The sequence below is a fragment of the Oryza glaberrima genome, chromosome 4 (assembly GCF_000147395.1).
Source record: "Oryza glaberrima chromosome 4, OglaRS2, whole genome shotgun sequence".
In the NCBI taxonomy this organism is placed as follows: Eukaryota; Viridiplantae; Streptophyta; class Magnoliopsida; order Poales; family Poaceae; genus Oryza; species Oryza glaberrima.
Genome location: NC_068329.1, coordinates 3,771,994 through 3,787,096, shown reverse-complemented (window position 1 = coordinate 3,787,096; position 15,103 = coordinate 3,771,994). Strand labels below are relative to the sequence as shown.

At 39.6% G+C, this 15,103-nt stretch overlaps 1 protein-coding gene and 1 pseudogene across 1 annotated transcript; one reads left to right on the top strand and one right to left on the bottom strand.

Moving 5' to 3' along the window:
• Positions 1-7,598: 7,598 nt before the first annotated feature.
• Positions 7,599-8,439, bottom strand: LOC127771641 (uncharacterized). The gene has a single exon (XM_052297567.1). The coding sequence runs from the start codon at positions 8,215-8,217 to the stop codon at positions 7,780-7,782; it is 438 nt and encodes a 145-aa protein (XP_052153527.1). The 5' UTR covers positions 8,218-8,439; the 3' UTR covers positions 7,599-7,779.
• Positions 8,440-11,586: 3,147 nt separating this feature from the next.
• On the top strand, positions 11,587-15,026 carry LOC127772023 (protein tesmin/TSO1-like CXC 4; annotated as a pseudogene).
• The last annotated feature ends 77 nt before the right edge of the window (positions 15,027-15,103 follow it).

Genomic DNA, 15,103 nt, shown 5'->3' with positions numbered 1-15,103 from the left:
GATGAAGCGGCAAGCGGATAGATACGACGATGGAAAAGGTATTGAATTTTTAAGTAGGTCAGATTAGATTTTGGAAGGGACGCGAGAGTAAAGGGGAAACCCTTCCCATTATTTTGACTGCCCTATCCATAGTTGTGACGATTAATTCTGCAGCAATGGAAGTGATGGGCTAGAACTCTCTGATTTTCTCTCTTATGTCTCTGTAATGCAACTTCTGCATGCAAATCTTATCTTATAGCTACTTAAAAATTATAACTTTTCGATCGTCAACTATTTTCTCTTCGTCAATCACCTATTTTTCTGTCCACCAATCACTTTTTTTTGTTGTGTGCATCTATATATATATATATATATATATATATATATATATATGGGACTCCATGGTGCCCGGGCTCTAAGGTATAAAACACACAAATTCTCTTAAATTTTTAAAAATTTACAAATTGTAAGTAGATATCTAGGTATATGAATTTGATTCATACAAATACCTAACAACAAAACAACTTAAACTCAACTTTATTTCACAATTCATTATTACATAACTAACAAATTATATGTTTGGATGTTATATACCTAGAACCAAAATCTAACAAAAAAAAGTTCAAACTCGGTTCAAACTTGTTTGAACTTGTTAGTACAGAAGTTAATGTTCATATCTAAATATTTAAAAAAAATTCATACTCATTCAAATTGGGTATATACTCAATTTGAATCTTGGAGCCCATACTCCATGTAGCACCAGTTAATTTACCTATATATATATATATATATATATATATATATATATATATATATATATATATATATATATATATATAAGGAGGAGTTGCCCCCTCCAATCCTACTGGTGAAATCACCCGGATCATCCCTACCGTCCATCTTCTTCTATCATAATCCGTTTCGTCGTCCTCCTGATGAGCGGTGGTCCTCGCGCGGCTCTTCCTATCCTACTGCCAACTCCCGCAATGACCGCGCGCTGACCACGCCTCGCTCCTCTCGCGCCGCTCCTCCTCGCTGATTCCAACAGGGACGGCGATTCCACTGATTCCACCAATTCTGCCGCTGTTGGATCTCCACTGATTCCATCGATTCCACCAATTTCGCCCCGAAGCGGTGACTCCGCCGTGCGCATCCTCTCTCGCTCGCTCCTCACTCGACCAGTGCCGAGCCACTGGTGCACCGCCATAACGCCGGATCAGCGCCGAGCCACCACCGCACAACTGCATCCCCTTCCGCCGGTGCCACACCCGGGACTGCCCCCGACGACCAGGACACACGCCCCCATTGCTCCTCCGCAAATAGCTCCTGAGCTTCACGCGAAGCCCATGCTGGCCCCACGAAAGCCTCTCCTCCGCGAATCCCTCCCCATGGAAGCCCTAAGCTCCTCTCTCTTCCTCAGGGAGCGTCGCCGATCCGTGGGTCGCTGCTCACCCTCCCGTCATCGGCTGCCACCTGGCGTCTATCGCCGTCGCTGTTGGATGCAGGTCATTGTCCGGCGTTGACTGCTCTCGCTATTGGATCAAGGTTGTCGCCCATCGTCGGGCATCATCCACTGCCACCGCCGCTCGCCGGCTCGCCGCCCGATCGAGTAGGCCAGCACCCATCTCCAGTGCCCACCAGGTGAGTTCCCACCCTTGCACTGCAGCCACCCTAGCCACCATGTCCAATTACGATGAAACATTCTCTTTTTTCCCTCTTTCATGTTCTTTGTAGGTGAACCAGGTATAGAGGATGTGGTGGAGGCGTGGGGGCTAATCACTATCAGTCAGATTTTCGTGGATCGAGCTTATTACCTGAGTTTTCTCCTCTTCGCTGATGGAGCCGGTTCAGGTGCGCTGCAAAGGAAATAGTTGCCACACCCCCAGAAATCAAGTAGTTTAAATACTTCTCTGTTGAATAAACTAGCATAAACGACATAACGGTGATTCAGTAGTTTTTGTTGTTATAGTTGCTATCGTTGTTTTCTTGCAGATGAATGTGCTCTTATCCTGATACGGCATAGTGAATCATTGTGGAATGACTGAAATCTGTTTTATTGTGGAATGAGCAAAAAATGTTTACTTGCGTCGATGTCGAGAAGGTTATATAAGTCGGGAGCTGTTTGGAAAGGGTTTTATCGGAGCAACATTATTGGGAAAGTATTTTGTGGAGCAGTTTGGAAAGGGTTTTATCAGAGCAATTCTGGAAATTGTACTTTTATTGGATCAATAATGATTGGAAAGGATTTTATCGGAGAAATCTTGATTAGGAAGGTATATGTACGTGTGGTCAGAAATTTATCCCTTTGCAATTCAATAGATGCATTCTCTATTTTGCTAACAGGAATTAATTTGCATTTTTTTTGGTAAGAAAACAGACGATGTGCATTGAAAGAATTATTGTTCTTTGAGATCTTGATAATATGTTTCTTGTCCAAGCATTCCCATGAGTTGCAAATCCAAGGAAGTTAATAACACGACCTGTCTACAATATTACAAGCTAATCGATTTATCCCATTACAAGCTAAAGCCCACTGGTATGTTTTTGTTTCTCTGCCATTCACCATTGCAATATGGAATGCCATATTCTTTTTTTCTTCGATGCACTCTTAATTGTCTGTTCCAATTTCTTCGACCACTTATAATTTGTAGTTTGATATTGCTTTATCCCGCTGCTTTGCCATTAGAACCAACGAAAGGAGAAATGCCTTTAGCTGAAGTCCTCAGATTCAATACCAAAGTTGATTGTTTGATTCTAAACATAATTATCATGGTTTCTTGTGGTCCTTTAATGGTGATATTAAGATTTGGGCAAAATTGGTACAAAAGCAACATGTCCAAAATACCTTGGTAGCTTCCCCATTTCTATTATCTCTCCAATTTACTCTTAAATTGTATGATACAACATTATCAAATTTCATAGTAGTTATTTTGGACTCACCTCTTCAAAGTACCTGTCATCTGGGTTGGGAGGTAATTTCTAAATCTCAGCTCTACTATTTGATGATCTGACATTCATATTTTACTATATACTTCTTGTCACTAGAATTCCTGCTGCATATTACGTACTAGCTAGGTATTTCCTCTTACAATAATGGTTGTTAGAATTAGCAGCATGAAACTGATCAGCTCAACTCCATGCTTGAACAATTTGTGAGTTTTTCTTTACTCCAGAACACCTGATCAGTTGACATATATGATATATTTAACAGATTATGTTGATTGCGCATAAAGAAGTAGCCCAACATATTTCTACTATGCACATGAACATATTGGTACATATTTACAATTCTTTATTTTTACGAGGCACTATGCTACTGATAGTCTATTGATGGGCTATAGCTGAATTTAGTTTAAAAACAACTACTGTTTTTTTTTTCACCTACGTTGCCATTCCTCTTCCTGCATGTCCACTTTGTTGCAAATCTAGAATTGTGGAGAAACTCTTGATGTTCATCATATGCCAGTTCATACTTTTCTAAATTGCCAAACTGAAAAGAGGGTTACATATTTATTCAGTCCTATCTGCAGGTTGGAAATTGTATGCAGCTAGCTAGATCACTTTCTTATCACAACTCACAAGATTGCCACTTTATTAGCTATAGTTTGAATCTAGGATGGTCTGCCATAAGGAGCTTTAATTACTTCTATGAATTTTGTTAAATCAAAATTGATCCATTTGTGGCTTTTATTGTTTGAGATTGAAAAAAAAAATCAGGTTGCTGCTCAAGAGCAAAAGGCAATAAGGGGGGCCAGTGATAAAACTATTTTTGGGCACAGTTAGTCTGTGACTATGTCTTCATAGGCATAAATGAAAGAGAAACTCGTTGTTAAAAAACTGAAATGGAAACAACTTTTCCATGGTGATCCGATTGACCATCGCTCGGATCTTGGATATCAATACTGTAATTCATAAAGTACAGAATACATGATTCAGATGGAGAAAGGCAATACATGAGGAAGATGTTTTGAACAATATATTATCTTAGGTTAAACTAATGTTTTTTTTCACATCTGGTGTTTTGTACCCTTACTAATTATAAATTTGATACTATAAATTCTATCTCATTATATGCTTGGCAAAACATATATCTTATTTTGGTTGTTTGATTTGTATTACTAAATATTTCCGTAGCGTTAGCACGGGCAGATTACTAGTTTTATATAAAGGCCGGAGGTAACTCGTGTATCATCTTGATATAATTAACTGAGTCTAAAGCTTTCATTATCTAAAAAAATCATCTATTTTTCATTCGTACGAGCTGTTTTTACACATCCGGTTCCGAACTTTCCGATCGGAGAAGTTAATGGGTCAAGAGAGAGGAAGGGAGGGAGGCTGGGCCAAGATCGGTGGGCCGTATTTAGGCCGGGCCATTTTAGCTGGGCAGCCTGGGCTGGCGCGGGTCAACGTGGACCCACGCATCCGAGGTGGCAAGGGGCGGGTCCTTTGGGCCGACGTGGCACCACCACATGGGCGTGGACTGGGTCTTTTGACGGTGACAGCGGCTTCTGGAGGGAACTCCGGCTCGGACGTCTGATGTTTGGAAAAAAATTGGATACTGACGTCAGCATGACGTCAATGTCCGATTTACGTGCAAAAACTACTTTAAACTGATTTTCCTCTTAAATTACTTATCCAAATCATGATTCGATTGCACCATTAAATTTGTTGCAATTAAATCTTCAAAAAAAAGACCGCACATGGATATATTCCGACGAAATTTTTTTTAGCTTATTATTGAATTATTTTTAAATGTTACACGATGTTCCACCAGGTATATCGTAATTGTTTCACTAAATAGATCGAAAATGTTTCACTCGTTTAAATCGGGTGTTGTTTCACCCTATATAAAAATAATGTTTCAGCAAATAGCGAAAGAATGTTTCAGTTCACTACAACATTTGATCCATATATAGTGAAACATTATAAGTACACTAGGTGAAGCATTTTTCGGTGGAAAAAAAATGAAACGTATTCCCTTGATAGGGGTTTCCAAAATATGTGGCTTTTTTTATTGCAATGGAATATTTCAGTTCACTGCAACATTAGATCTGTATACAGTGAAAGATTGTGAGTACACTAGATGAAACATTTTTTGTAAAATAAAAAATAAACCAAATTCCCTTAATAGGGGTTTCCAAAATATATAGGTGATTTGTTACAACGGCGTGTTCCATATATCAAAATCCACTGCAACATTTGATCATCATATGCAACATTAAAAAAATATCAATAGAGAAGCTAAAATATTTTTTTTTGTCGAAATATAATTATGTGTGGTCTTGTTGTAAAGATTTAATTGTAATGAATACAACGGTGTGATTGAATCGTAGATTAGATAATTAGTTTAAGAGAGAAATCGTTTTAAAACTAGAGCTGCAGGAGGCGCGGGAGCGAGGCGTCCGATTTTTTCTCTGACGTCGGACGTCAGGCGCGCAGCATTTTCCGTGGCTTCCGGGAACAGCCGCGACATCGACATGGGATGAGCAGAAACGTTACCGGCGTTTGGATTGCATGCAATGTTGAGTTGTGATCCAAATTCATTTGCACTTAATAAAGGCCAGATTTATCTCATGCTATGAGTTTGGTTAGTAGATACATGGCTAATCCTGGTAAAGAACACTGGAAAGCTGTTCAGTGGATTTTCAAGTACCTCAAAGGCACAGCTGATGCTTGCTTGAAGTTTGGCATGACTGATAAGGGGCTTGTTGGATATGTGGATTCTGATTTTGCTGCAGATTTGGATAAGAGAAGGTCACTCACAGGTTATGTGTTTACCATTGGTAGTTGTGCTGTGAGTTGGAAGGCAACGTTGCAGCCTGTTGTTGCCCAGTCTACCACTGAAGCAGAATACATGGCTATTGCTGAAGCATGTAAAGAATCAGTTTGGCTGAAAGGATTGTTTGCTGAGCTTTGTGGAGTTGATTCTTGCATTAACTTGTTTTGTGACAGTCAAAGTGCTATATGCCTCACCAAAGATCAGATGTTTCATGAGAGGACAAAGCACATTGATATCAAGTACCATTATGTTCGTGATGTAGTCGCGCAAGGTAAGCTAAAGGTATGCAAGATAAGTACTCATGATAATCCTGCTGATATGATGACAAAGCCTGTTCCTGTTGCTAAGTTTGAGCTTTGCTCAAGCTTAGTTGGTATAGTGGTTTAGCCTGAGAGGCTATTTGGCGCCGAAAGTGGTTTTTGTCTTTGTTGTGTTCAGGGTGAAGGATTGATTCATGTTATAAGAAGGAATTTGTCTCAAGGTGGAGTTTGTTGAGTTATGATCCAAATTCATTTGCACTTAATAAAGGCCAGCTTCTGACTATATTTTGCCATAACAATAGATCAATTCCTTTTAGGGTTCCACTATATATATACCTCTTGTAAGCCGCCGTGCGGTGATGTAACCTCACCTCACATATAGTGAAGATATTTTGCTGGCTGGCGCCCGTGGTTTTTTCTCTCCTATTTTGGGAGGGTTTTCCACGTTAAATCTCGTGTCTTTTGTGATTGATCTATTGTTCTTTATCGTTTGTTCGCCTATCGTTTCCTAACATGCAAAGCCAAAACAGAGCTAAGAGATTCTATCTTATACCCAAGAAAATAAGTTACAAAAAATAAAAGGAATAGAAGAAAAGACATATTATAGTCAGAAATATGTTGGTGTTAGGAGCTATTTGGATGCTTGCTTCAGTTTACCAAAGGTTAAAGTGTTGGTAAAGAGATGTATCTATAATAAGTGGGATCACAAAATCAAAAAATGTGATATGATAAAAATGTGGCAACCAAGTAAACACTAGACTAAAATAGTCAAAATAGCTTACCAAAGTTATGGCAAAATATAGTCACCATCCAAACAACCTCTTCATCTCTGGATTATATATCTACCAATCAATTATACATTATACCTATTGGACTGACTAATTTTTTACGTGAGGAAGTTGTAGTAGACGAGTAGCTATTAGAAGTAATTGCTTCGTTTTTAACGTATAAAGTTGTTCGACATTTTACATGGTATTTTACTATTTGTTGTATTCAGAAAAATTATATAAATAGCTTTTTTTAAGTATGACATATATTGTATCATATTTACAATATTTTTGTAATAAAAAATATGTTCAAACGTTATTTAAAAGTTTATGGAATTATCTATGTAAGAACGTTAATACTACAGTACCATACATCATCGAGAAATGTATATTATACTTACTAGTTACTAGGCCACCTTATTATTCGATTCTCCGGTGGATGAGCATGGATCACTCGGTGGCTCTAGTAGACAAAGTTACCTAAAATGAAATTTCAAATTCTAAGTTTACTTGGTTAAATCAGTCAGCCAGTGGATACCGGCAAGTGACGTAATGACGTGCGTGTGCTCGTCGCAAGAAATAACTAAGCTTACGAACTTAATATATATACTGATTTTGAACGCTTGACTAAGAACTAGTCAAGTAATAAGCGAAGTGGTTATTTCAAGATAGTGGAAATATCTGGTTTAGTTCAATGAATGGCAAAAAAAAAAAAAACGACCACGCAACGAACTCTCTCCATTCCAGAATTACCTTTTCTCCATATACATCATCAGAAAATTATTACTATATTTTAGGATTTCTCTATATACATAATCAGAAATTAAAATTATTATATATTAGTACGGAGGCAGTAGCTCGGTATATACAGATATGGTCGGAAAATATATGTACAAATCTAATAGGATGAGAAAAGGAGAGATTGAAATTAAGACGAAAAAGAAAGAAACGTCAGATTGAACAATATTAGCCTACTGTACTAACTGAAGATCGATCAGACGCAGTTCTGAAACACAAACCCAACCGCCGACGCCGACGCCGGCTGATCGTTCACGAACGGCGGCATCGCCGGGTGCCACCACCACGCCGGTAACCTCGTCTTCTCCACGGCGACGCACCGCCCGCCGCCGGCGACCACCTCCGTCAGATGGCGCGCAGTACGGCCGCCGGACACCTGATCGGACGCCGCCGGCGCCGCAGGGACGGCATGGAGCGGCGTGAGCAGCGGGATTACCTCGGCGGCGGCGGCGACGGCGTCGTGGCAGTACTCCGACGCGGCGCTCCCGTCGCCGGCGCCGCCGGCTCGCACGTCGATGGATCCCGGCGCGAGCGCGCGCAGCCGCAGGCTCCCTTGCCTTCTGATCGGCTGCCTCGCCGCCGCCGGCTTGACGACATCCTCCGCTGCATCAACGACGCCGGCGACGTCCTCCATCAAGAATCACGGTCAATTCAAAGAAACCAATCACACACTCGCACACTGATGACTGATCTTGCTGGTTAATTGCAGCAGCTTCTACTGAATATGCAATACATATATAGGTAGATGATTAATTATGCAGATAAAGCAGCCACGCAGACGCAGCAGTGTGTTGGTCGTTGGGTAGGTACGTGTCGGCAGTCGACACAAATGGTCTCACAGGATGCTTGCAGTTGCTGCAGGTGGTGTCCAGACTTATCCAGTAGCTTTGACTTTGTTGACCAGCAGAGAGAAAACAAGCGGCGTGGCAGCAACCAGTGAGCAGTAACCAGTGGGCTCGATCAGGCTACGGTATTAACTAGATTCCACACCTACAATTATATGGTGTTTAGATCTATTGGTAAAATTTTAGCGCGTTACATTGGTATGATATGGTATAAAATTTTAGTGTGGGATCTAAACATGCTCTTATACGTAGTAAAGTGTTAAGTTACAGCTATATGCAATATAAGAAATTTTCAGTTACAGCAGAATTTTTTTTCCTTTCCTGTTTCAGCACAACTTTTAGTTCAATCTCCGCACAAATTTTGGGTCAGCTTCAACAGAAATTTAGTTCAGTTACAGCAGAATTTTTTTTCCCTCTCTCAGCTCAAATTTTGGTTCAGATTCAGAAGAAATTCAGTTCAGTATCAGAAGAAAAATTTGGGGGGGAAGGTTTATTTTCTGTATGTAATGGCATGATATATTCAGAACATGTTAACAAAAAGGTCTTTTTTCTCTCAGTGCAAAGTTACATATTTATACGCATGGATAGATAATACTCCATCCGTTTCAAAATGTTTGATACCGTTGACTTTTTAGTACATGTTTGATCATTCGTCTTATTCAAAAAATTTAAATAATTATTTATTCTTTTCATATCATTTGATTCATTATTAAATATACTTTCATATACATATATAGTTTTACGTATTTCACAATTTTTTTTATTAAGACAAACAGTCAAACATGTGCTAAAAAGTCAACGGTGTCAAACATTTTAAAACGGAGGGAGTAGTCTTTAATAGATACTCCCTCCGTCCCATAATATAAGGGATTTTGAGTTTTTGCTTGTAACAATTGACCACTCGTCTTATTCAAAAATTTTTGAAATTATTATTTATTTTATTTGTGACTTACTTTATTATCTAAGATACTTTAAGCACAACTTTACGTTTTTTATATTTGCAAAAAAAAAAATTTGAATAAGACGAGTGGTCAAACGTTACAATCAAAAACTCAAAATCCCCTATATTGTGAGACGGAGAGAGTAGTACACTTACTTTTCTAAATATAAAGTAAAAGATATTTTTTTAGAGAAGGGTATTTTTTACCCGGCCTTTACATCCAACCGGATATATATGGCCATTGAAATAGGGAACTTAGCCCCGCAAACAACCCAATCTGAAATTCGCTCCATAGGAGATTTGAACTCAGGACCTTGGGATACTACTCAGGTCACTATAACCACTAGGCTACATGCGCACGGAGACAGAGCAAATCGGTCTATGGTTTTGTTTGTGACTAATAAACTTACTTCTCAGTCCTGTTTAGTTCACATCAAACATCTTTCAAACTTTCAACTTTCCATCATATCGCATTACATCTAAAACTTTCCTACTCACATAAACTCTCAATTTTTTTTTTCAAACTACCAACTTTTCTCAAACTTTTCTCCAATTTTAAAAACTAAACACAGCCTGAACTAACCGATGAAACGTAACTGGAGACCGAGAGGTTGAGGAGCCAGGGGCTACGGCTGCGGGATGTGAGGCCGGCAATGGCGGCAGTGAACCACGGAACCGACGCCTCGCGCGCGGGGCCACCCTATGCATCAGCACCGAGAGGGAACCAGGTGGCCCCAGCGTCAGGACACGACAGTGGCGATGGCAGCACGTTCGCATCGCGCGGTGCTCCTCCACATCCCCATCCACCCCTCATCCCGCCATCGCCTCGTCTCCTCTCTCCCGCCGCATCGAAGCAAGGCTCCACCGCCGGCGTCGCCCTGAAGAGAGATGAGAAAGAGAAGGGGGGCATATGTCATGTGTTTGCCTTTTTCTTGACTAGAATACCACATCAGCTAAAACAACCTTTAATATTATCATGGACCATGATTTAGACGGTTTGGTTAAAATTAGATGATCTCTTGTATTACGATTTAGGCTGTGTTTGGGACCCCTCCTTCCTAGCACGCAAAACGAAACTTGTATTATTGCACGATTAATTAAGTATTAACTTATTTTTTAAAAAAATCGATTGATATGATTTTTCTTAAAACAATTTTCATATACAAATATTTTATATAAATTACACTATTTAGCAGTTTAAAAAACGTGCGCGCGAAAAACAAGAGAGGTGGGTTGGGAGGGGAGGGGGGAGAACACAGCCTGTGTAAATGAAAGTGGACGTAAAGATGAAGACGTGACTCCCGCTCGAGCGTCCCATGGGAGGAGGTTAAAATCGGGCACTGACGTCCGGTTTACGTGTAAAACTACTTTAAACTGATTTATCTCTTAAATTACTTCAAATCATGATCCGATTGCACTATTAAATTCGTTGCAATTAAATCTTCAAAACAAGACCACACATGGATATATTCCGACGAAAAAAAAGTAGCTTATTATTGAATTATTTTTTAATGTTACACGATGTTTCACCAAGTATATCGGAATTATTTCACTAAGTAGATCGAAAATGTTTCACTCGTTTAAATCGGATGTTGTTTCACCTTATATAAAAACAATGTTTCAGCAAATAGCAAAAGAATGTTTCAGTTCACTGCAATATTAAATCTATACATAGTGAAACATTGTGAGTACACTAGGTGAAACAAAAAATAAACCAAATTCCCTTAATAGGGGGTTCCAAAATATGTGGATTTTTTTTGTTGCAATGGAATATTTCATTCACTGTAACATTAGATCTATACATAGTGAAACATTGTGAGTACACTAAGTGAAATATTTTTGGTGGAGCAAAAACTAAACGAAATTCTCTTAATAGAGAGTTTCCAAAATATGTGGGTTTTTTTTGCAAAAGAATATTTTAATTCACTGCAACATTAGATCTATTTAAAATAGTGAAACATTATAAGTACACTAGCTGAAACATCTTTTGTGAAAAAAGAGGAGAGATAAGTTGGTGGGCCCAACAGGTGCGCACATGTGGGGAGGGGAGCGACTGATTTTCCCACCTCCCCCGGTCGACCGATGTTGGGCATTCTCCTAAAGATGAGGGACGAGAAGTGAACTTGGGCCCTAGCCCATAGAGCCATTCGGCTCTAACATAAATAGATGGGCCAAGCCTCCATTTCCTCCTCTTCTTCTTCCCCCGCGACCGCCACCGTTGCAGCCTTCTCCCCTCTCCGCCCTCCTTCCGCCGCAAGCCACACGAATCAAGGTATGCGCGCTTCTCTTCCCCTCGCCCTCCTCCTCCTCCTCCGGTCGCCGCCGCCGCCGCTTCTTCCTCCGCAACGCGTGCGTGCTGGTCGAGGCGGGCGAGCGGATTCGAGAACACCGATCCGGATCACTTGGATTGGTTCGATGTTTCGTTCGATTTGGTGATTGATCAGGAGTGAACTGCCTGCTTGCTTGGGTTTGCGCTCCTCGACTGCTGCTTGATGTGGGGAATCGAATCGAGCCCGAATTGCTAGTGCTAATCCTTTAGTAGTTTAGTTGTTCTCTCCGGCTCAGTTAATTTTGTCGCCGATTTATTCGATCGCTGCGTGTTGATTGGAGTGCCTTAGTTACTGATCCAAAGCTTGTTTCCAACAGAAATTTGCTGGCCGCGCTTCCTCCGAGCTTTTGTTCCCTAATTTGCTTCATTTTTTGCGGATTTGTTCAATTGCTGCGTGTTGAAGTAACCAGTTAGTCAGTTACTAATCCATGTTTATTTCCAACGAATAGTTGTTGCTAGAGTTCACAAACTCGCTTCTCTGTTATGCTAGCTGTTGATATGCAGGTCCTTAGATGGTACATTTCACCTTGGAAGATTTGATTGCCGAAAATTGATCTGGTTACAACATGTGGATTGTTTGATTGAACATGTCAAACCATTTTTGCTTATGAGGAACAGTTTTTGCTTGCTGATTTTGATAAATCGAGCATAAACTGTGTATATCTTCCTCTCGTTGTTAGCTACTTGCTGTGGAGCAGTAATGATCTTCCTCTGAACAACTTTTGGGTTGGTTTCAGTATTTCGTGTCCTGCTTAATTTCCTTGTATTTCTGTTTGTTAATTAGTAATGGCCAATTAGGCCAGAATCGACTAGCAACTGTGTGTACTTCTTTGTTGTGATATCTCCATGCAAGAGTCGTAAAAAAACCATCTGCACAGAGCAAGCTATTTATGCATACATAGTGTTTGCAACTGTAATCTGTACATACAAATTAAACTGGAAATGCTTAGAAGTATATCATCTTCCTAATATGATGATTGGAAATGCTTGTACAGGCTAATCTCTGCTCGAAGCATGTCAAACGATCAGCATCGGTCATGCCGTTGCGTCAAGTCGAACTGTGTCAAGCTGTATGCACACATACTTCGATGGATCTGAAATACATTCCATTAATTAGTTTATTGTGAAGTTTTGTTCTTACTGTGTAACGTCTATTTTCTGTACTGTGTTATATGCAGCTATTGCCCGTGTTTCAGCGCATACGGCTATTGTTCACAGAACTGCCGTTGCACTAACTGTAAGAACAGAGAGTACTATGAGGACTTTGTGGAGGAGCGTGTGGACATGATCAAGATGAAAAATCCGAGAGCATTTGATCCCAAGATTGTTAGGGTTCAAGATGCAAGTGAGATTGAACCCCAGAGCTCTAATGCAGTGCCGGTAATGCATTCTTCTTTCTTGGAGCACCCTCAAATAATTAATCTTGTGCTGTTTTGATTTCAAATTTTCAATAATGGTTTGTAGTGAGAACTCATGCACATAAAGTAAATTTCAGGAAAATGAGCAATGGATGTATGCTAATGGGTGCAGATGCCAGAAGTCCAAGTGCCTCGTACATTCGTGTGAATGCCTCAAGGTGTGCATACCATACATATTTGTTTTGACTTACAACCTATATTTACTACTAGTAGTAATCATGCACGTGCTAAGCATGTGTTTGCCAATATGATAAAACAACATAATGCAAGCACAATAATTTGTGTTTTTTTTAATTGCATTCATCACAGCAGTCAATTAACATTGAAAGGGGAACATTCCAGCAGTGTTCATAATACATAATAAATAATCAAATCTCTTTCTATGCAATTGGAGGTGATTTGACATTTGTTTTATTCTAGGAGTTTTATTTAGTTTCAATTAATTTATATTAAATTTGGAAGTCCACATGATCGCGTTAACTAGAATAATACTTAAACTGATAACGTAGAATTTTTTATGCATAGATAAATAGAGATATGATTAATTATTCCAAACAACTTATGTTGAGAAGTTGAGATGTTTCATGTGACTAGCGTTTTGTTCATCCTACTATTAATGATCTGATCTTGTCCTGAATCTGATATGTGTGATTGCAAACAACATTGAAATGACTAAGTTATGAGCCCTACTCTTGAGAAAATGAAATCAAGTAGTATCTTGTGTCTGTTTAAGCCAGAGAGTAGAGGAATATTTGGGTGTGCCTCTGCACATCAGATTGAAAAAGATTTTTAAGTTCGCAAATGCAGTTGAGGGTGCGATACAAATAAAAATACCCAAGTATTATTATTTGGAATGATTAGATGATGATATGGCTGTTTTGTCTCTTACAGCACGGGGTGAGGTGCACTTCAAAATGCCAGTGTATAGATTGCGGTAACGGCCCCAGAACAAAGTGTGAGTATACTAGACTGTTATTTTTGTTTCCTTGTCTTATGACATCCAAGTGTGTAATCAATTGCTTTGGAATAGCTTGGAAGCATCGTATTTTGATTTTGTTCTTCACCCATGTCATTTTCTTTGTCTTGAGTATATTTATCTGACTTACTTTATACAAAACAGATGATTCAAACATCGGAAAAGATCAGAGTGATGTTAGTGGCCTAACCTATGAAGAGCCCACGATGGACACCATGCAATCTGAGCACACTCTGAATCCAAACAAACGCCCAAAATATTTTGCAAGTTTTTGGCTCCTTCACATTTCGTTAACATAATTTACCAGTGTAGAATGTAAATGTAATTTCAATGTGTTGGAAATTTTCAAAGGAAACACTGATGATCTGCTCTTTTATGCAGTGATATCTCTCGCAGATCGTGATGCTTTACCATCCTCAAGACAATAGCCACTTTCTTCCAAAAATGCAACTGTAAATACAAACAGGTTTGAGTATCCCTTGTAACGAAATCTTAAAGCACGGTGATCGGTGAGGCCTTGAACTCCATGATACTTCAAATCTTGTCGTCCATTTGGTAGTCTCAGTGGGTTCAGTTGACCTTGCGCTTGATCAAAAACTACGAAGACAGTTCCCACCTATAGCTAATATCATCCATACTGTTACCAAAGGGCCGGGGTGTATACATTTCATCCCAATATGGAATTAGTTGTTTTGGCATGCAAATGTTCCTGCTTCTTAATCTCTCATGTTCTTGGGGATATTTTGATCATGCCTGAATCTGTGAATCCTTCAGTGGTGAGAGCACAAGTATTATGAGGTATGATGATGATTGCAAGTATAAGTAGCCTCGATTGTATTATTGACGCAGAGCATCGACTGATCTCTCATATTCCTGTAGGATACAACCTCATCCACTGCAAGAACACACATAATTTAGAACAGAAACGGCATATGAATTAGTAGGAGTAATAGTTAGTGACTACTAGTAAGTATACTGTTCCTGAAGGGATGGTTACATGGATTAATAGCTT

Excerpts from the sequence above, each read along its gene's own strand:
- LOC127771641 (XM_052297567.1), bottom strand. The coding sequence starts at position 8,217 with ATGGAGGACGTCGCCGGCGTCGTTGATGCAGCGGAGGATGTCGTCAAG.